Raw genomic sequence first — 22,983 nt, 5'->3', positions numbered from 1 at the left:
TGTGGGAACAAAATACTGAATTTGTACCGAGTGGACACCTGGTGGCCTGAACATCGGTTTCTCCAACTTCGGTAAGGCCCCCCCCCCCCACCTCTCTTTTACTCGGCTGACAACGCGGAGAGAGTGCGGTCCTGCAACTCTGCAGCACGTCAGCTGAAGCTTCCGCTGTTGAAACCAAACATCCTAGTCGCATTTGTGGGTTGATACTGCACAAGACGCATTCACTGTTTCCCGGAAAGTCTTTGCACTGGAAAACAAAACTGAAAAGCAAATCAGAAGTATATCTGCCCGACTCCGCCCCGGTATGCGGAGGCGGGTCCCAAGTCCTACTTGAACGGTTCTTTTCCCTGTAAACATCGCCACTTACATTAATAACAACTCTAAGATCGGTTTGAAAACACCTCGGCGCATCAGAGCTCCCAGCACGGGGGTTTCTAATCAGTACAGTGAGGTCCGGAGTCTGACCCACGGACAGACGGTGCAGCTGGCGTCTCCCGGCGAGGCCACTCGAACCATCGCTGCAACCCCTGGTCAGCTGCAGACGGACACTCTCTCTACAGGTGAGTGAAACTTGTTAGTTATGGAAGTATTGTTGTGTGTGTAAACAGGGATCAACTGTCTTTGGGAGATTTCGGCGTGGAGTCTTTCAGAACAGGAGCCTTCGTCCCTCCACAAAGGTCGCCGTATACCTATCGGTCTGTGCCACCGCCCTCCTTTATAGCTGTGAAGCTTGGGTAACCTACAGCCGTCACATGAAGTCCCTGGAGCGATTCCACATAAGCTGCCTCCAGCGCATCCTGGGAATTACCTGGCGAGAACGGGTGCCTCACACTGAAATACTTGTAAAGACCAACTGCAGAAGAATTGAGGCCACGATCACCCAGCGTCAGCTGCAGTGGCTGAGGCAAGTGATGTCGGCTACCCTGCAGTGTTATAAGGCCAGCTACATCATGGTCGACGCTCAGCTGGAGGGCGGAAGAAGCGCTATAAGGATCAGATGAAGAATGCTTTAAGGAAGTGCGAGATCAGACCCGAGGACCTGGAGGATGTTGCTGCTGACCGTAACACTTGGCGACAGCTGTGTAGGACGGGGTTTGTATTCTGGAGATGGAAAGAACAAGCAGGAGACAGCAGAAGAGAGCCAAGAGAAATGCAGTCATGGTTGCCATCACTACCACAAATACCTGTCCCATCTGCAATAGAGCTTGTGGGTCCAGGATAGGACTGTATAGTCATCAAAGATCTCACCGTTAAAGAAGTGGACGTTGTCATCGGATTTCGATGGACAAACGAAGAGAGGGAAGTGTGTGTGTGTGCGCGCGCGGTATAAGTGGGCGTTTCTGTGACCTGTGACACACCAATCGTTGGTTAAAGTTGATATTTCCCCGTTTGTCAGTTGAAAAAACCAAACCACCCCTTGTTCACGAATCGACTAAACGCTCAATAACAATCTGCTTTGCGCTATTTTATTGCGGTCAATAACGTTAGATCAGACCTCAGAGTAGATCAGCACAGGAAATAGCCATTCGGACCTGGTGTCTGTGTCGACCAGGATGCCAATAGAAGCTAATCACATCTGAAATGGACATTTTGTAACGATGTAGTACATACAAAGCTACAGACAACCACAAGCAGTCGGTAAATCGTTTCAGGACTAGTTTGTTCAAACGTCGTGGCGCTAATTTTTAATCCCTATTTCCCGCCCTCCGGGCGGAAATGACGCCAGAGGTACATCACTAAAGTCTCTCCCCGCGCGCTGACTATTTGTGAGCCGGTTCGCCTGCGCAGAAAGTGGGTCGCCACAATTTCTTGTTTTTAAAATGTGTCTTATTTGTTTTCCCCTTGGACGCTGTAATATGAATTCCTTCCAATATATCTCCATTGTTTCCTTTCTCTCTTACGAAAGCATGACGTTTTCCTTGGCAAACAATGAGGAGATATAGTTATTAAAACTCCCACCTGCGGCTCCCTCCCTAGCCACCATTATAAATAATGAGCTTGAAGTAACAAGTTAAAATTGAGTCTTGAAATGAGTGTAGTGATCTCCTTTTGTTCAAGATCCCGTTGGTTGAGGGGTAGTAACTGTTGTTGAACCTGGTGGTGTGAGTCCTGAGGCACCTGTCCCTTCTGCCTGATGACAGCAGTGAGGAAAGCGCATGGCCTGGGTGGTGAGGATCTCTGATGATGGACGCCGCTTTTTGACGGATTCTTATGGCTATTGAACTTAACCATGTAACAGTTACAGCACGGAAACAGGCCATCTCAGCCCTTCTAGTTCATGCCCAACACTTACTCTCACCTAGTCCCATCTACTTGCACTCAGCCCATAACCCTCCATTCCTTTCCTGCCCATATGCCTATCCAGTTTTTTTTAAATGACAAAATCGAACGCCTCTACCGCTTCTACTGGAAGCTCGTTCCACACAGCTACCACTCTGAGTAAATAAGTTCCCTCTTGTGTTACCCCTAAACTTTTGCCCCTTAACTCTCAACTCATGTCCTCTTGTTTGAATCTCCCCTACTCTCAATGGAAAAAGCCTATCCACATCAACTCTATCTACCCCCTCATCATTTTAAATACCTCTATCAAGTCCCCGCTCAACCTTCTACACTCCAAAGAATAAAGACCTAACTTGTTCAACCTTTCTCTGTAACTTAGGTGCTGAAACCCAGGTAACATTGTAGTACATCTCCTCTGTACTCTCTCTAATTTGTTGACATCTTTCCTATAATTCGGTGACCAAAACTGTACACAATACTCCAAATTTGGCCTGACCAATGCCTTGTACAATTTTAACATTTCATCCCAACTCCTACACTCAATGCTCTGATTTATAAAGACCAGCATACCAAAAGCTTTTTTCACCACTTCTTGGGACTTTACTGAACCTTTCTAACCAGATCCATTTCATACCTTATCTTTACCTTCCTGATATCCCTCTGGAATATTCTTAATTTTTTTATACTCATCAGTATTGTAATCATTTTTATAATCATTTTACATTAAGAGAAATTTCTTCTCTGAGGTCAAGGTGAACATTACTGCATTAAAGTAATTAAAGTCAAATCATTCAATATATTCAAGAAGCAGCTGAATATTGGTTATATCCAATGGATTCAAGAGACGGAGGAAGCAAGTGCTCTCCAAACAGCCAATCATGATGTACTGCTTGTGTCATCACTTGTTACCAGGAGGAATATAGTCTCCCTGTCTTCGCTGTTTTTCACTGCTTGCTTGAGAATTCAGTCGCCTTCTACAGGATAGACAATAGACAGTAGGTTCAGGAGTAGGCCATTCAGCCCTTCTAGCCAGCACCACCATTCACTGTGATCATGGCTGATCATACATAATCAGTACCCCGTTCCTGCCCTCTCCCCATATCCCTTGACCCTGCTATCTTTAAGAGCTCTATCTAACTCTCTCTTGAATGCATCCAGAGACTTGGCCTCCACTGCCTTCTGGGGCAGAGCATTCTACATATCCACCACTCTCTGGGTGAAAAAGTTTTTCCGCATCTCTGTTCTAAATGGCCTACCCCTTATTCTTAAACTGTGGCCTCTAGTTCTGGACTCGCCCATCAGCAGGAACATGCTTCCTGCCTCCAGCGTGTCCAATCCCTTAATAATCTTATATGTCTCAATCAGATCCCCTCTCATCCTTCTAAATTCCAGTGTACACAAGCCCAGTCGCTCCAATCTTTCAACATATGACAGTCCTGCCATTCCGGGAATTAACCTTGTGAACCTACGCTGCACTCCCTCAATAGCAAGAATGTCCTTCCTCAAATTTGGAGACCAAAACTGCACACAATACTCCAGGTGGGGTCTCACCGGGGCCCTGTACAGCTGCAGAAGGACCGCTTTACTCCTATACTCAATTCTTCTTGTTATAAAGGCCAGCATGCCATTAGCTTTCTTCACTGCCTGTTATACCTGCATGCTTGCTTTCATTGACTGATGTACAAGAACAACTAGATCTCGTTGTACTTACCCTTTTCCTAACTTGACTCCATTTAGATAGTAATCTGCCTTCCTGTTCTTGCCACCAAAGTGGATAGCCTCACATTTATCCACATTAAGCTGCATCTGCCATACATTTGCCCACTCACCCAACCTGTCCAAGTCACCCTGCATTCTCATAACATCTTCCTGACATTTCATACTGCCACCCAGCTTTGTCATCAGCAAATGTGCTAATGTTACTTTTAATCCCTTCATCTAAATCATTAATGTATATTGTAAACAGCTGCGGTCCCAGCACCGAACCTTGTGGTACCCCACTGGTCACAGCCTGCCATTCCGAAAGGGACCTGTTAATCGTTACTCTTTGTTTCCTGTCAGCCAACCAATTTTCAATCCATGTAAGTACTCTGACCCCAATACCATTTACCCTAATTTTGCCCACTAATCTCCTATGTGGGACTTTATCCAAAGCTTTCTGGAAATCCAGGTACACTACATCTACTGGCTCTCCCTCATCCATTTTCATAGTTGCATCCTCAAAAAACTCCAGAAGATTAGTCAAGCATGATTTTCCATTCAGAAATCCATGCTGACTTGGACTGATCCTTCTACTGCTATCCAAATGTGTCGTAATTTCATCTTTTATAATTGTCTCCAGCATCTTTCCCACCACTGACGTCAGGCTAAACGGTCTATAATTCCCTGTTTTCTCTCTCCCTCCTTTCTTGAAAAGTGAGACATCATTAGCCACCCTCCAGTCAGCAGGAACTGTTCCTGAATCTCTAGAACATTGGAAAATGATTACCAATGCATCCACCATTTCTAGAGCCTAGGATAGACAAGAGACTGCAGATGCTGGAATCTGAAGCAACACACAAAATGAGTCAAACAGCTTTACTATCACTGACATAGGTCATGAATTCATTGTCGTTCAGCATCAGTGCAAAACATTTAAAAATTATAAATTATAGTAACTAATTAAGGCAAAAGAGCAATAGTGGGATTGTGTTCATGGATTGATGGATTGTTCAGAAATCTGAAGGAAGAGTGGAAGAAGCTATTCCTGAAACATTGAATGTGGTTCCTCAGGCTCTGTACTTCCTCTCCACTAGTAGCAATGAGAAGAGGGTACAAAACAGTAGTTGGGGGTCCCTAATGTTGGATGTCACTGCCTTCAGACACCAACTTTTAAGACAAGTAATACACACAAAATACTGGAGGAACTGTGCAGGTCAGAGCATCTACAGAGAGGAAAGATGAACCAACATTTCAGGCTGACAGCATGTTCTCGATGGTGTGGAATGGTCTGTCAGTAATGGCCTCTCACGATCCTGAGCACTGGGGCCTCCACACCAAATGGTGATGGAACCAGGCAGAATGCCCTCCATCTGTAGAAATTTGCAAGTCTTTGGTGATGGACCAAATCTCCTTCAGCTCCTAGTGAAGTGGAGCCCCTGGTATTTCATCAATGTAGTAGGCACAGGATAAATCCTCTCTGACAGAACATAATGAGATTCCCCCTCATTCTCCAGAACTCCAAGGAATACAGCTCAAGAGCTGCCAGACGTTCCTCATAAATCAACCTTTTCATTCCTGGACATGATGCACAATGTTTTGTAGATTAAATCAGAAATCCTACTTAAAGATATTTTAATTTTAGAAAATGAAACAGTAAAATGTAAATATTTGTGGGAGCTGAATACTTTTTCAATGCACTGTATCTCAAAATTTGTACCTTGTAAGGTATTCAACATCTGTTGTACAGTAATGTCATTATCCACAAGACATCCACTTTATGGTTCCTAGTTTCCAAGTCTTCAAGACACTTTCCATGGTGAATGTGCATAAATATGTATAAAACTATCCAATGCAAGGACCCTATTGTCTGAAAACCCCTGAATTGAACGGATCTGCATAATAGTGATTCTCAGAGATTGTCAGCCACAATTTCCCTAAATTTGTGATGAAATAAATCAGCATTTTATTCCCAATTTTCAGCAATTAACACACTTGTAGAATTTATCATCTAGTACAAGCATGCTGGGGTGGGGTGCCAGGACAGCTGGTTTTGCCTACCACTAGATGCTACTCCTATTGTACCTCATCACTTCCATTTCACTATTTTCCATAGAATATGAAACATAACAATGCTTTAAGCTCAGTGAGTTCATGTATTATGCATGAACAATGAATTTTAGGGAATTTGGGAAGCAGCACCTCGTGAGTTTCAGCCGGTATGTTTCAGGTCCACTCTCCAGACCCTGGCTCTGTATACACGCACAGCCCACATTCGACATCCTGACTCCAGCTCCATATCCCAGCTCTGTCCACACACAGGACCACCGGTACACACTCCGGGCTGGGCTCCTAATGTACACTCTGTCCTCATTATTGGTCCACACTCCAGACCTGTCCTCTGCCCACATACCCCGGTGTGCAACCACAGTAAAATTAGGACAGTCTCACAAGTGGACACCTTGCAGATAGCAAAGATTTGGTGAAGTAATGAGTGAGTCAGAAGTCTCCCAACTGGTATTTTGAACACAAGATTATCAGAGTTTTTGTGTATGAGGTCTTGAGATTGGCTTAATTTTTCATCTCTAAATATGAGCATATTCAATACTTTGCCTTATGTGTGGTGACTGAATTCAGCTTTTTATATTTTGTTACATCTTCCGTTTCAGGTGGCTTGTGATTATTGAGTTTCCAGCTCTCAGTGCAATGATGAGTGAAGTCATGCAACTGGCTACTCTGGGCTGTCCTTTCCAGCTAGGAATGCTGTATGACTGCCGGTCGGACAATCTCATCCCAGGTATTGGAAGGTCATCATATGAAACAGACATGGTCAATACAATGTGGTAGATCCAGTTTACAAACCACAAGGTGGTGATAAGCACTCTGCAAGTTTCAAAGTAGTTATGCAAAAGGCCACAGTTGTTCTGGGAATAAGTTTCCTGAAATGTGATAAGGCTGATTTCAATGTCATAAGGTAACACCTGACAAAGTCAATTGGGAGCAGCTACCTGCAGCAAAGTCTCCATCAGACAAGTGGGAGTCATTCCAAAGGGAAATATCAGAATTCAGGGCAAATGTGTTCCCAAAGGAGGAAACTTGGATGATAGGGTCTGTCCATGGAGCCAGAGCACATGGTCTTAATTTTAATCCTCATCTGAATTTGCCAAGGAGAAGCACATATTTCCAATATATAGATACTGAGATGGTGAAATTCCATTCTATTTTATTAGTGTGCCTAAATGTCCAGAGTCCGGTCAGGTATCCCATGGGGAAGCAGGGAGAAGATTGCTGGGATCCAGATGGAGTTTGTTAACTGTTCGCTGGCCACAGGTGAGGTGTTAGTCCAGACAGGTCAGACAACACCTGGGGAATTTGAAGCAGTGAATGTGCCAGACCAGAGATCATCTGTCAATAATTAAAGAAAGACAATAATTCTGAGCAGAGAAGGTGGGGAAAAGGTGGAACACAGAAGGGGAAGATTTCCAATAGGGTGAGAAATAATGAGCAAACGTGGTTGTTAGATGCATATGACACTGGAAGGGTCTGTCTCCTGTGCTCCATGCAGTTCAAGTTCAAACTCCGATACAACCTCCAGGGCAGATTCCCATGACCTATCATCTGCTGCTTGAATGACCTTCCTTTCATCATGAGGTCAGAAGTGTGAATGTTCTCCAATATTTCCACAATTTGGATTCTATTTGCAACACGATGATAAGTGACATTCACACCACAGAGGTTTGTAACGGGGATCTTGTTTGGGATCAGGCTGGTGAGCAGTTGTGGTCTCAGTTGGCTGAGGGGCAATTAGGAATGTTCTGGCAGGTAAAGTAACTGTTCTAAACCAGTAAATTAATTGGTTCAGTTGCTCCAGAATGTTGTACATTCATGCTGAATAGACATAATTCTACATCAAAATGATTGTGAGTCTCAAAGGTTGTGTTGTCTGCCTGGTGCCCTGGTTCAGAACATCTCAACTGACCTGCAGAGGAATTTGAAATGGAACAGGAAAGGGCCTATTGTTGTGGTCCTTGTGGAAACAAAGGAAAATGTTTTGTTGTGGGAATTGAAGCAACTAGTGACTAAACTAAAAGGCAGAACCAAAAAGATAATGATCTCCAGATTGTTGCCTGAGCCACATTCAATTTTATACAGGGTAAATATATCAGAGAACTAATGCATAGCTCAAAGATTGATATGGGAGAAATGGGTTTTAATTTGTGGTAAATAGTCCCCATACTGGGGAAACAAGGAGATGTTCTGACGGGCTGGACTCCACATAATTATAGCAGGTCCTAGCAAATCACATAACTAAGGCTGTGGAAAGGCCTGTAAACTAAATATGTTACAGAAGTCTCCAGAATTAAAAACAGAGAAAAATTTATTAAGAAATGAGAAATTAACATTGAAAACATTGAACAGGGTGGTGAATACAGGACTGCACATTTTATATTTGAATGAACCCAGCTCAGTATATGTAATAATGTGGATGATTTTGTAGTGGAGTTAGAAATTGGTAGTTATTATGTTGTGGATATCACTGAGTCGATGCTGGAAGAAGATCATAGCTGGGAACTTAACATCCGAGAATACATGTCATACTGAAAGGACAGATACAGTGTCTATGAAAGGTATTCACCCACCTTGGAAGTTTTATGTTTTATTGTTTTACAACATCGAATCAGAATAGATTTAATTTTGCTTTTTTGACACTGGTCAAAAGAAAAAGTCTCTTTCATGTCAAAGTGAAAATAGATCTCCAGAAAGTGATTCTAAATTAATTATGAATATAAAACACAAAATAATTGATTGCATAGGTACTCACTGCCTTTAACATGACACACCAAATCATCACTGGCACAGCCAATTGGTTTTAGAAGTCACATATCTAGTTGAGGTGTCCTAGCTATCTATAAACCTGCATGCAGTCAAGGTGTTTCAAATGATTGTAGTAGAAGTACACCTGTACCTGGAAGGTCCAACTGCTGGTTAGTCAGTATCCTGGCAAAAACTACACTATGAAGAAAACAGAACACTCCAAGCAACTCTGCAAAAAGGTTATTGAAAAGCACAAGTCAGCAGAGGGTTTCAAGAAAATTTCTAAGTCACTGAATATCCCTTGGTGTACAGTTAAGTCAATCATCAAAAAATAGAAAGAAACTAGTACAGCCTTAAAATATTTGCCTGCGGCAGGCCATCCTCAAAATCTGAGGATAAAAATAAAAGAAGGAGATGAGAGACGGAGGCCACTAAGAGACCTATGACGGCTCTGCAGGAACTACAAGCTTCAGTAGTGGCTGAGATAGGAGAGACCTCAGTGCTTCACCAGTCGCGGCTTTATGGGAGTTTGGCAGAGAGAAAGCCATTGTTGAAAAAAAAACTCAAATTAAATCTTGGCTAGACTTTGCCAGAAGGCATGTGGGAGACTCTGAAGTCAGCTGGAAGAAGTTTCTATGGTCTGATGAAAGCAAAGTTGAGCAGCTTGGTCATCAGACTGAAAACTATATTTGGCATAAGACAAACACTGTATATCATCAGAAATACACCATCCCTCCCATGAAGCATGGTGGTGGCTGCATCGTGCTGTGGGGATGCTTCATTGCATCAGGCACTGGAAGGCTTGTGAAAGTGGAGGAAGAAATTAATTCAGCAAAATATAGGGACATCTGGAAGAAAACCTGATGCAGTCTGCAAGAGAACTTGGGAGAGATTTACTTTTCAGCAAGACAATGAACCCAAGCATAAAGCCAAATCTATATAGGAATGGCTTCAAACCAACAAAATTAATGTCCTGGAGTGGCCAAGTCAGAGTCCAGACCTCAATGCAATTGAGAATTTGTGGCTAGACAAGCAAAGGGCTGTTCACACAGTCTCCAGAGCAGTCTCACAGAGTTTGAGCAGTTTGATGAAGAAGAATGGGGAAAAATTGCAGTGTCCAGATGTGCAAAGCTGATAGAGACCCAGCCAAACAAACTCAAGGCTGCAGTTGCTGCAAAGGTACATCTACTAAATACTGGCTTAAAGGGAGTGAATACTTGTACAATCAGTTATTTTGTGTTTTATATCTGTAATTAATTTGAAATCACTTTGTAGAAATCCATTTTCACTTTGACATGAAAGAGTCTCTTTCTGTTGATCAGTGTCAGAAAAGCAAAATTAAATCTGTTCCGATTCAATGTTGTAAAACAATAAAACATGAAAACATCCGGGGGGGGGGGGTGGGGGCGAGGGTTGTGAATACTTTTTATTGGCACTGTAGGTGGGCAGAAGTAATGGTGTCTCTTTTTTTTTGTCAAAAAAACAAATTAAATCCTGAGAAAGAAGTGACATAAGATCAGAAGATGTAGAAACCCTGGCGAGTAGAGTAATGAAACTGTGAGCATAAAAAGACCCTGATGGGTGTTACATACTGGCCTCTGAACTATAGCCAGGGTGTGGGGTACAAATGACCATGGGAGTTGGAGAAGACATGTAAAAAGGCCATTATGATGGCAATGTGATTTTCAATATGCAGAGAGATGGGGAAAATCAGGTTGTTGCTGGACCAAGAGAAAGATCATTTAGAATGTATATGAGACAGCTTCCAAGCCCAGAAGGGAAAAAGTAATTATGAAATAGATGTGGTATCATGAAACAGATATGATTAGGGTACTTAATGTAAAGGAATACTTTGGAGGTGGTGATCATAATACGACAGAATGCACCCTCAGTTTGAGAGGGACAAGCTAATATCAAAAATATCAATATTGGAGTGGAGTAAAAGGAACCAGAGTGGTATAGGGGAGGAACTAGTCAAAGTTGATTGGAAGGGGACATGAGCAAGAATGACACCAGAGCAGCAATGGCTGGAGTTTCTAGAGGTAATTTGGAAGGCACAGGGTTGCCTCATCCCCAAAAAAGAAGCAAAGCTGAGAAGGGAATTCAAAGAGAGAACCAAAGAAACAATATAATATACAGTGGGAAGCTTCTAAAAACCAATAGAGGTCACCAAAAAATGCAATAAGGAGAGAAGATAAAATATGGTAAGCTAGTCAATAGTATGAAAATGGATACCAGAAGTTTGCTTTTACAGTTATATCAACAGAAAATAGAGGCAAGAGTAGGTATGGCACCACTGGAAAACAATGCTGGTGAGGGTGTAATGGGGGACAAACTAATGGTGGAGAACCTCAATGAATATTTTGGTCACTTCTTCATTGTGGAAGACACCAGCAGTCTGCTAGAAGTTTGAATGTGTCAAGTGGCAGAATCAGAATCAGGTTTATTATCACTGACATGTGAAATTTGTTAACTTAGCAGCAGCAGTTCAATGCAATACATAATCCAGCATAGATAATAATAATAATGAATACATTAAAACATTATAAATAGACAAGTAAATCAATTATGTGTATCAATAGATGATTAAAAATGTGCAATAAATAGATGATTAAAAATTTGCAAAAACAGAAAAGCTATCTATTAAAAACTGAGGTAGTGTCCAAAGCTTCAAAGTCCATTTAGGAATCGGATGGCAGAGGGGAAGAGGCTGTTCCTGAATCGCTGAGTGTGTGCCTTCAGGCTTCTGTATCTCCTACCTGATGGTAACAGTGAGAACAGGCATGCCCTGGGTGCTGGAGGTCTTTAATAATGAACGCTGCCTTTACGAGACACCACTTCCTAAAGATGTCCTGGATACTTTGTAGGCTGGTACCCAAGATGGAACTGACTAGATTTATAACCTCCTGCAGCTTCTTACAGTCCTGTGCAGAAGCCTCTCTGTACCAGAGAGCGATGCAGCCTGTCACAATGCTCTCCATGGTGAAACTATACAGGTTTTTGAGCATACTTGTTGACATGCCAAACCGCTTCAAACTCCTAATAAAGTATAGCCACTCTCCTACCTTCTTTATCACTGCATCAATGTGCTGGGACCAGGTTAGATCCTCAGAGATCTTGACACCCAGGAAGTTAAAGCTGCTCACTCTCTCTACTTCTGATCCCTCTATGAGGATTGGTATGTGTTCCTTTGTCTTACCCTTCCTGAAGTCCACAGTCAGCTCTTTCGTCTTACTGACATTGAGTGCTAGGTTGTTGTTGCAGCACCATTCCACTAGTTGGCGTATCTCACTCCTGTACGCACCCCCACCACCACCCCCCCCCAACCAACCCCCCCCCCCATCATTATCTGAGATTCTACCAACAATGGTTGTATCGTCAGCAAATTTGTATTTGGTGTTTGAGCTATGCCTAGCCACACAGTCATGTGTATATAGAGAGTAGAGCAGTGGACTAAGCACAAACCTCTGAGGTGCGCCAGTGTTGATCATCAGCGAAGAGGATTTGTTATCACCAATCCGCACAGACTGTGGTCTTCTGGTTAGGAGGTCGAAGAACCCATTACAGAGGGAGGTACAGAGGCCCAGGTTCTGCAACTTCTCAGTTAGGATTTTGGGAATGATGGTATTAAATGCGGAGCTGCAGTCGATGAGCAGCATCCTGAGGTTGGTGTTTGTGTTGTCCAGGTGGTCTAAAGCTTTGTGGAGAGCCATGGAGACTGTGTTTTCCATTGACCTATTGTGACGATAGGCAAATTGCAATGGGTCCAGGTCCTTGCTGAGGCAGGAGTTCAGTTTGGTCATAACCAACCTCAAAGCACTTCATCACTGTCGATGTGAGTGCTACAGGACAATAGTCATTAAGGCAGCCCACATTTTTCTTCTTTGGCACCAGTATAATTGTTGCCTTTTTAAAGCAAGTGGGAACTTCTGTCTGTAGCAGTGAGAGGTTGAAAGTGTTCTTGAATACTCCCACTAGTTGGCTGGCACAGGTTTTCAAAGCCACACCAGGTGCTCCATCGGGACCATCTGCCTTGCGAGGGTTCACACTCTTTAAAGGCAGTCAAACATTGGCCTCTGAGCCAGAGATCACAGGGTCATCAGGTGCAGCAGTGATCTTCACAGCTGTAGTTGTGTTCTCCCTTTCAAAGCATGAATAGAAGGCGTTGAGTTCATCTGGTAGCAAAGCATCACTGCCATTCATACTATTGGGTTTCGCTTTGTAGGAAGTAATGTCTGCAGTCACTACTGTAAGGAATAGGTGCTCGGGAAGGTGAAAGGTCTGAAGGTAGATAAGTCACCTGGATTCACTGGATTATGGAGTGCATTGAGAGGTCTGAAAAACTGCAAATGACACTCTAATCTTTAAGAAGGGAGGGAAGCAAAAGACAGAAAAGACAGTTAGACTGACTACTGACTACCATGGTGGCAAGATGTTGGAGTCCAATTATAAGGATGAGGTTTCGAGGCATTTGAAGGCACCTGATAAAATAGTCAAAGACAGCATGGTTTCCCTAATGGAAGGGGATGAGGAAAAGAGTAGGAATAAAGGGATTTCCGGTGACTAGTGGTGCTCTCAGGGGCCAGTGTTGGACCATGTCTTTTCATATTATTCTGTATGTCAATGATCTGGAAAGTGGAATTGATAACTTTGTGGTCACATTTGCAGATTGGTGGAGTTCAGAAAGTAGGAGGAAGTGGACAGATGAAGAAAATGAACAAAGAAGTGGTGTATGGAATACAGAGCAAGGAAGTGTATGTTCATGCATTTCCCTGGAAGGAATAGAGGCATAGACTAGTTTCTAAATGTGGAACAAATTCAGAAATCAGAGGTGCAAAGGGACTTGGGAATCTTAGTGCAGGATTCCCTGAAGGTTAATTTTTTTGGTTAAGTCGGTAGTAAGGAAGGCAAATGCAAAATAAACATTCATTTCAAGGGAACTACAATATAAAAACAAGGATGTAATACTGAGGTTTAGAAGGCATTAGTCAATCTGTATAACCATAGAACAATTACAGCATGGAAACAGGCCGCCTCGGCCCTTCTAGTTCCTGCCCAACACTTACTCTCACCTAGTCCCACCTACCTGCACTCAGCCCATAACCCTCCATTCCTTTCCTGCCCATATACCTATCCAATTTTTTTAAATGACAATACCGAACCTGCTTCTACCACTTCTACTGGAAGCTCGTTCCACACAGCTACCACTCTCTGAGTAAAGAAATTCCCCCTCGTGTTACATCTGAACTCTTGCCCCTTACTTGGGAGTATTGTGAGCAGTTTTGGCCTCTTATCTAAGAAAGGATGTACCTGTGCTGGAAAAGGTCCAGAAAGGGTTATTAAGACTGATTCTGAGTGAAAGGGTTAATGTCTGAGGAGCATTTGATGTCTATGTGCCTGTATTGCTGGAGGGTACAAGGATGAGGGATGATCTCACAGCAACATGTCAACTACTTAATTTTGAAATACAATGAACGCAGTGAGGATATTTCCAATAGTGGGAGAGATCTGGACCAGAGGCCAAAAGTCAAAATACAAGGATGTTCCTTTTGAACAATGATGAGGAGGATTTTTTTAAGCCAGAGGTTGCTAAATCTGTGGAATTCATTGCCACAAATAACTGTGGAGGCCATGCTGGATATATTTGAAGCAGAGATTGATAGGATCTTGATTAGTAAGGGTGTGAAAGATTATGGAAAGCATGCATGGGATTGGTATAGATAACAAATCAGCCATGATCAAATGGAGGAACAGAGTTGATGAATGGCCTAATTCTTCTCCTATGTCTTATGGCCAAAAATACAGCCTTTGCAGGAAGTCATTCATCATTTACACAATTGAACTTAATTTGACTGTTTCCTGTTGCTTTATTCCACAGACATCACCTTGTGGGATTCACAGACACTCCAGAACAACCTCAGTAGTCGGGATCAGCCCAGCACTGAGTTTCACATCATCACGTCGGACTCCATGGAGAAGAAAGCTGCCGCACTCAATGTGTCGGAATCACTGAAAGCAGGTCTGCTGAGTGGGGCAGTGGAGGTGAAAGGATCAGCAAGATATCTCACTGACACAAAGGGATCAAAACGACAGGCACGAGTTACCCTTCAGTACAAAACAACGACCAGATTTGAAAAACTGACAATGAGTCACTTGGGGAAGCTGAACATCAGTGACCCGAGTGTGTTTGACGAGGGGTCGGCAACCCATGTGGTTACAGCAGTGCTGTATGGGGCCCAGGCTTTCTTTGTGTTTGATCAAATGGTCTCTCCAGCAGAGAAACTGCAGGATGTCCAGCGTAATATGGGAGCAATGATTACAAATCTCCCTGAGTTTGCAGTTCAGGGGGAAGACTCACTGAAAATGACGGAAGAACAGAAGTCTAATGCTGAGAAATTTAGCTGCACCTTTTATGGGGATTTCTCACTGAAGAACAATCCCACCACATTCCAAGATGCCATCAGTACCTATGCGACCCTCCCAAGCTTACTGGGATCAGGTGGGGAGAACTCAGTGCCTGTGAGAGTCACACTTTATCCTCTCAGTAAACTAAACTCAAAAGCTGCTCAGGTGGTGAGGGAGATAAGTGTGGGTTTGATCAGTCACTGCCAGCGTGTCCTGGAACAGCTCAGTGAGGCAGTGATGAGATGCAATGATATGCTGAAAGACAGAGTCTCCATTCAGTTTCCCGAGATTGGAGATGGGACAAAACAATTCCGAGAGATGTGCTTGGAATACAAACGGGTTTTCCAGGGGACTTTAGCAAGAGTTTTGCCATCTATCCGGAGAGGTAAAGAGAAGCAAGGTTTACTGGCAGATATACTGAAGAACAGGGAATTGTCACCACTCAGTCAGCAGTCACTGGCCACATGGTTGGATGACAAGAAACAGGAGATGAAGGCAGTGGGACATTACCTCAGGATGTTTGAAGATATACCTTTGGTGAAATCAAAGAGAGAGTTGGATGATGAACTGATGGATCCAACAATAGACTATGTGGTCTGCTTCACATTTACATCACTGCACCAGGATGAGCTCTATCTGTCAGAGGCAAAGAACTACCTCCAATCCCTCACAGCTCAGAAAATGCAGTCACCAACTCCTTCTACTGGAGCCTGTGCGACACAACACAGCAAGCAGTGGTTTTGCCATCGGTCTGTTTCCCGAAAAATGGAAGAAAATTCTCAATTATTCCTGGACTTTGTCGCAGCCAACAAAGCAGATGGGAAAATAAAATTTCTTGTTGCGTCTGTGAAGGATGACAGCCAAACCGGAGCAGCTATTTACCTGTATCGGGGAGGGTCTCTGGAGAACCCATGCTTTCAACCCCTATCACAGCCAAAGAGACCAATAGTTTGTCAAACATCACATGACAGCGTGACACTGCAGTTACATCCACCCAGATATGGTGCCGGTGAGATTGTGGGTTACAAGGTAGAGTACCAAGGCCCCCAGGAGGAGGGATGGACATCTGTAGTTACACCTGATAAATCCCAGTGCTTCACAATATCTGGGTTGCAGCCACACAAGCAGTATCATTTCCAATACAGAGCTGTGTCTAAGGTAGGTGTCAGCAAGGCCAGTGACAGCTGTCGGTACATCACTCGTCCTATAAGTTCTCTTGGTCAACTGGCCTTCCAATATTGTTCACCAATTGCCACTCTGAATTGGGACATTCCAAAACAGATTGGAGATGGTGTTAAGATATTTCAGAACAAAATTGAATACAAAGAAGAGACAGATGTTGGGTCCAAAATGGAGTGTGGATTATGGAAGGAAGTGAAAACAAATGATAGACAATGTCACCACCAGCTGAAGGAATTGAAACCAAAGAAAAAATACAGAGTCCGAGTGTCTGCTGACTGTGGGGAATCAGGTTGCAGTGCAGCAGGTGATGAGGTTTTAATAGAAACAGAAAATGCACCAAACAGAATAGCCCAGAAACTTCTGAGAGAATCTCCATTGATATCCAAAGGAAACCCTTCCATTTACAAGCTGAACGTAAAGGAGAATATAGTTCATGGTATGAAACACCTTATGAAATTCTCCTTTGGAAAGCACAATACAAAACACAAAATGAAGACCATTATGGTTCTGGGAGCAACAGGGTCGGGAAAGACGACCCTCATCAATGGGATGATCAACTACATTTTGGGTGTAAAATGGGAAGACGACTTCAGATACAAGTTAATAAATGAAGAGACAGGAAAATCCCAGGCTGAAAGCCAGACATCCTCCATCACTGCCTATGAACTCCACCATCAAGTAGGATTTAAAATTGATTACTCTCTGACTATCATTGATACACCAGGATTTGGAGACACCAGGGGAATAAGCCGAGATCACTTGATCACTGAGCACATCCGAGAGTTTTTCACCGCCCAACGGGGTATTGATCAAATTCATGCTGTGTGTTTTGTTGTTCAAGCCTCTTTGGCTCGCCTGACTCAAACACAAAAATACATCTTTGATTCAATTCTTTCTGTTTTTGGCAAAGATATTGCAGAGAACATTCAGATATTTTTGACATTCGCAGATGGAAAGAATCCCCCTGTTCTGGAGGCTTTAAAAGTAGCTGAGGTACCATGTCTCAAAGATAAAAATGGTATGCCAATTCACTTTAAGTTTAACAATTCTGTCATATTTGCCCAGTGTCTGGCGTCTGGAAATGCTGCCGATAAGGGTACTTCTGGTGAAAGCAGGGAAGATGATGGTGATAATTTTGATGCAATGTTCTGGAAGATGGGAGAGGGCAGTATGAAGAAATTCTTTCAGGCTCTCCACAAACTTGAAACAAGAAGTTTATGTTTGACCAGAGAGGTGTTGAGGGAACGTGAGCAGCTGGAGACTACAGTGGAGGGGTTACAGGTTCAGATCCAAGCTGGCCTGAGCAAACAGGAGGAACTCAGAAAAACACAACAGGTTCTGAACCAACACCAGACCGAGCTGGATGCAAATAAAAACTTTGAGTATGAGATTGAAAATATTGTTCCAGTACAGGAAGATATCAGTGAGACTGGCAATTACATAACCAACTGTCAGAAATGTCACTTCACCTGTCACTATCCCTGTAAGATTCCAAATGATGATGGAAAATCACGGTGTGCAGCAATAGACGGAAATGGGAACTGCAAAGTCTGTCCCCAAAAATGTGTCTGGAGTGTACACTTCAACCAGAAATACAAGTTTAACTATGTAACACAAACAGAAAAGAGAACATACAATGAGCTGAAAAATAAATATGAGACAGCCTATGGTGAGACGATGACTCAGCAGAAAATCATGGCGAGGCTTCAGCAAGAGTTTGATGATGTTCAGAAAACAGTGCTGGAGTTTATTAAACAATTATCCCAGAGCATTGGAAGACTTGAAGAGATAGCTCTGAGACCAAATCCGTTATCCACCCCAGCCTACATTGAGCTCCTGATTCAGTCTGAGAAAGAAGAGGCCAAGCCTGGGTTCCTGGACAGAATTCAGGCACTGAGGGAGGTCAAGGAGCGGGCAGAGTTAATAGAGAAATTTACCAATGTGAATATGTCATCAGAGGAACAGAAGCAAAATCCAAAAGAGTCTAAAAAAAGCATTAAAAACTTGTTTAGTAAAGGTCTCTCTCTCATTTTTAGTTGGCCGTTTGGTGGTGAATAACTGGAAGACATGACAACCATTTCCAAAAGGCAAAGTAAATGGTCCACTCAACTGATAAACAATCTGCTGATTCCATTTCACCCTCCATCTTCTCCACCATCTGCCCAGAGAGTTTGAGACCACATCTCTTTTTCTCAATGCTGCCCTTCCTCAGATATGATGCAAGTCCGGTTCTTCAGCTTTTTCCCTGACTCCCTGTACTCACTGTGCAGGATCTCTTCCCCCACCCCCCCTCTATCTGTCATTGGTTCCACTGTGCACCTCGATCTCTGGCATTTCTCCCTCCCTTGATATTCTTTTGCTGCCACTCTGAGACGTACATCTATGCAAATGGGTCTGGATTCACTGAGCTCTAACCCTTTGGGTTTGTTGTCTATGACAATGTCAGGCATGGGAAAACAACAAGCAGACTGTCCTTTGCAATACTTTTGTTACCTCTTCAAAATGTTACTTAATTGGTGAAGCATCTTCGCTCAACAATACTTTTTTGATAATCTATGAGTAATCACTAACTGAGCAAACATGTATGATTCATGTCATTCAGTCTCTGGCTGATTGTACTCCTGTGCCTAACCAGTACATTATGGAGGGGATGGGCGTCATTGTCCAAGATTGCATGCAACTTGGACAGCATCCTCTTTTCAGACACCACTGTCAGAGTGTCCAACAAACTGTTGAAATTAAACTATAAATAAAATAGCAATAAATAACAAGAGCATGGAATAACAGGATAACATGCTGCTTTCCTACAACAGCATTTCATGTAGATATACTCACTTGCTCGGAGAGCTTTACCCATTATGTACTGGGCCAAATCCACTACCTTTTGTGGGACTTTCTGTTCAAAGGCATTGGTGTTCCCATACCAGACTGTAATGCAGCCAGTCAATACACTTCCACTACACACCTCTCGAAGTTTGTGAAGATTTCTGGTGCCTTCTAAGGAAGTTGAGGCACTGTCGTGCTTTCTTTGCAATGACATTTATATGATGGGTCCAGGATGCGTCCACTCAGATAGTGACTCTCAGGAACATAAGATTGATTAGTGGACCTTCTGTGCAAGCTCAGACCTATTTGATGGGAAGAGAGCATCTTGTTCCAGGAGAAATATGTTGGGTCACCAGAGACTGAAATTGAAGGAAATGAACACACCTGCCAAATACCGATCGGGCTGTCTTAAAACTGGATATGCAGGACGAAGTGAGTGTGTCCAAACGGGAATGGTGATGAGGCGAGGGAGAAGAAGCAGAGAGCAGTGTAACAGGTAAGGTGAGAAAGAGAATGTGGAGAAACAGAGGGAGTGAAGGAGAGGAACAGTGGGGACAGAGAGTGCAAGAGCAGGGTTGTGGACGGGAAGAGAAGCAACAGGGAGAGGAGTGAAGTCATGGGAAATGTGGGAGGGTGGCACACATCGGAGAGTTGGGGAGAGGAAGTGAAGCCATAGTAAAATAGGAAACATGATGAAAATATCAGACAACTATTTCCATATCCCTTCTGGAACAAGGTGAAATTTTCCCCTGTATTGTGAGATATAGCTTGTTGTTGTTCAATCAGGTAATAAAATGTGTACTAACGTCAGTACCAGCCTCTGTGGTTCTTGCTTCCACTTAGAGAAAAGACATAATGTGATTATTTCTCCAAATTCAAACTGTAAAGGGGGTTTCTTCTTTTTCTTTGTTACTGTGTATGTAAACAAAATGGCTCCTTTGTTTTGTTAAAAGTAGGAATGCTTTGTTGCGAGAGAGAGCTGGAAGCTCGTTTGGGTTAAAATTTACTGATAATGAGAATTGTATTCCCTTTGTAAACCAATTGGGATTAACGTTGTTCTTTCTTCTGAGCCTGTAAGCTTTTGTTGGCGGACTTTTGGGGAGTTCGGTGTGAGGGGGTGAGAGAGGAAGAACGTGATGCTGTAAACTGGGCGAGGAACGGACCCCAAGCGGGGGTCCAAGGCCGGGAGGTACCCTGAGGAGAGGAGACGATGATAGATGTGCTGGGTTGACCACTTCGGGTGGTCCTGAGCTGCGAGTCGAGGAGTTCGGAGGGGATCGAATGGTGGCCAGAAGACTTCAGTAAAAGAGCTCCAAAGGTTGTGCACGAAGTGGTTTGGACTTTGATAAGTTCGGCGCCTTTTCTTTATTTCCTTTTCCTTCATGTATACTGTATCGTTATTAATCACTTAGTTATAGTAACCTTTATAAATTGTACTCATTTAATCGCATATGGTGTACTGTCTGTTTTTGGGCGAGGCGGGGACATCACACAGCATCCACACCAGCTGATTACCCAGTTTGGCGGGGCTGAAGGCTGCTCCCCCTAGATGAGAATGAGCTGAGCGAGCCTAAGGCAACCCAGGGGGTTACAATACCATAAATGAAAATGATGAAAAATGAACACACTACAGCTGTGAAAACTGTGAAGATTTATCACAGAGGGAGAAGTCCAGAGTCTGGCAAGAATGGGGAGAGGGGATCGAGCAACAGGAAAGGGGAATTCTTATTTTGACTTAACTCCTTCCTTTCCAGTCCTGATGGAGGGTCTCAGCCTGAAAAAGTTAACTGATTACTCTTCTTCATAGATGCTGCCTCCTCTGCTGAGTTTCACCAGCAGATTGTGTGTTTTTCCATTAATTATCACAGATTTTTTCTTTTAAGTTGTACCTCAGATTGTTCAGATTCCCTCAGCAGAACTTACCTAGACCTGTCGTTGGGATTAGTGCCCACTTGGGCAACAACTGGATCATTCCTTCCATTACCAAGTTTCCCTCCAGCTCAGAAAGGAAGATCCTTACCCAGTGGGGAAGGGCCAGAACATAGGGTTCTTCCACTGGAGAGGGAGGAGCTGAGTTCGGGGAGGAAGCTCCTTAATTTCTTTTGTGGAAGTATATCGCATCAGAGTACTACCTGAATGGCAGCAGAGCCATTGATGTACGGAAAGTATTGACTATGAATGTAAAGAATAAAAATGCATTGAACAGTTTTTTATTAAGCATAAGTTTGTTAAAGAAAAACATGTTTGGGGAAGTGAATCAGAGGGATGTGTCCATCTCCTGGAACACCACCTCAAAACATGATGTGGCCCAGTCTCCAGCAGTTCCATTATGTCGCCTGGACAACACACCACCTGCTTGGACAAGCCTATTCTATTTAATTGATGAGACTAGATTTTGGAAAATAATACTTTCAACCAGGAACTCTCCTCACTCCAACATTCACTCCACCTTAACCACCTTAAAACTATTCTCCAATGAGCAGAAACATTGACAAAACACTCACCAATCACTGACCTGCTGAGCTGTGATGTCACAAGTCAGCCCTGAAGACCAGAAGTTGCTGTGACCAGGTGTGTAACCCTTTTACTTTTTAACGCAACTTGTTCTCTTTTCAATGTCCCAACCTTTTCACGCTCTCCCACCCCAACCCCCATTTATGAACACTTGACCACCCTGAGATCAATGCTCAGGACCCAGCCAGTGCAGATCTCTGCATCGATGCCTGTTTGAGCAGTGACTCAGTGCTGACTGCTTGTGGTGAAGACTTTACCTCACCATACCCAGGCACTGTGATTGTCCATGTCACATGTTACATACCCCGTAATGGCTTGAAAAGGACCAGCAGACATGGAACAAACTTGGAATCTGAGTCTTCTGTTAAAACACTTTCATAAGTAACTACAAAATAAAATAATATAAAACAAGATAAGGCAAACAGGTTAGCAGAGTTTTTGCATATATACGTGAGTAAATAAAGCTCCCAAACTTCACCAAACTCAGGTGATAAATAATACAGACTTACTATGGTATAAGGTATGAAGTCAGTTCAGTTTGTGATATTAAATTGAGTAGAATGAGGGGAGAGAGAGAGAGAGAGGTGATTTGTTTTCCCAGTGCTTCCCACCGGTCACCCCTTTTCCACACTGTGAGCAAAACCCACCTTTCTCGTGGGCACACAAAGCTCATCCAGTGTCAGTGTCTTCTGTGTGTCTGATTACAAAGCCAGTTGACCCTGTATATATTCCACACCTGCTGAACACCAGCTGTCCGTCATAGAGCTCCGCCCTACCGTAACCATGGCAACTCACAGGCTGTTCATTGCTCTCTCTGAATTAGCACACACTCTCTCTTTTTAAAGGGACAGTTGATAATGAGTAATCCTTCAGATCTTGTCACACACAAAATTAACAAAGAAACACAGGTCTCTTACCTATTGCGTCTTCCATCCCTTACTGATGCATCCTGATGAAACAGCAAAGTCTCTTCTATAGGACTGAAGAGGCTCTGAGACATGTTGAAAGGCAAGAGGAAGGGGTTGTAGCAATGGAAGCATTTAATCATAACTATTGGTGATATGAATGATTTGGTCTAAAGGAACTGGATTGGTGACAAAGGAGTAGACCATTCGGTCCCTCTTGCTTATGTGGTGAGGTGTTCTTCTTCCGTTCTAAATTGGGTGGACACAGCTGTTCGGCCTACAATGCTGTGCTGAACATGTACTTACTTTAGAAATTATATAGGGTTATCCATAGTCCTCTGTTTTTCTAAGCTCCATG

General features: G+C 43.2%; 1 protein-coding gene across 2 annotated transcripts; it reads left to right on the top strand.

The window, feature by feature from the left end:
- The first annotated feature begins 207 nt into the window (after positions 1-207).
- Positions 208-20,650, top strand: LOC132394469 (uncharacterized). Of its 2 annotated transcripts, XR_009512332.1 has the most exons (4): positions 208-560; positions 6,648-6,775; positions 14,672-19,702; positions 20,277-20,650. XR_009512332.1 is itself a non-coding variant. In XM_059970667.1 (3 exons), exons 2-3 carry the CDS (start codon positions 6,685-6,687, stop codon positions 18,436-18,438), a joined length of 3,858 nt encoding a protein of 1,285 aa, XP_059826650.1. In that variant the 5' UTR covers positions 208-560; positions 6,648-6,684; the 3' UTR covers positions 18,439-20,650. The 2 variants fall into 2 exon arrangements, 1 of the variants encoding a protein (XP_059826650.1); XM_059970667.1 differs by having other exon boundaries at positions 14,672-20,650.
- The last annotated feature ends 2,333 nt before the right edge of the window (positions 20,651-22,983 follow it).

The sequence above is a fragment of the Hypanus sabinus genome, chromosome 5, assembly GCF_030144855.1.
Source record: "Hypanus sabinus isolate sHypSab1 chromosome 5, sHypSab1.hap1, whole genome shotgun sequence".
Taxonomy (NCBI): Eukaryota; Metazoa; Chordata; class Chondrichthyes; order Myliobatiformes; family Dasyatidae; genus Hypanus; species Hypanus sabinus.
This window is presented reverse-complemented; position numbering and strand designations above follow the sequence as displayed.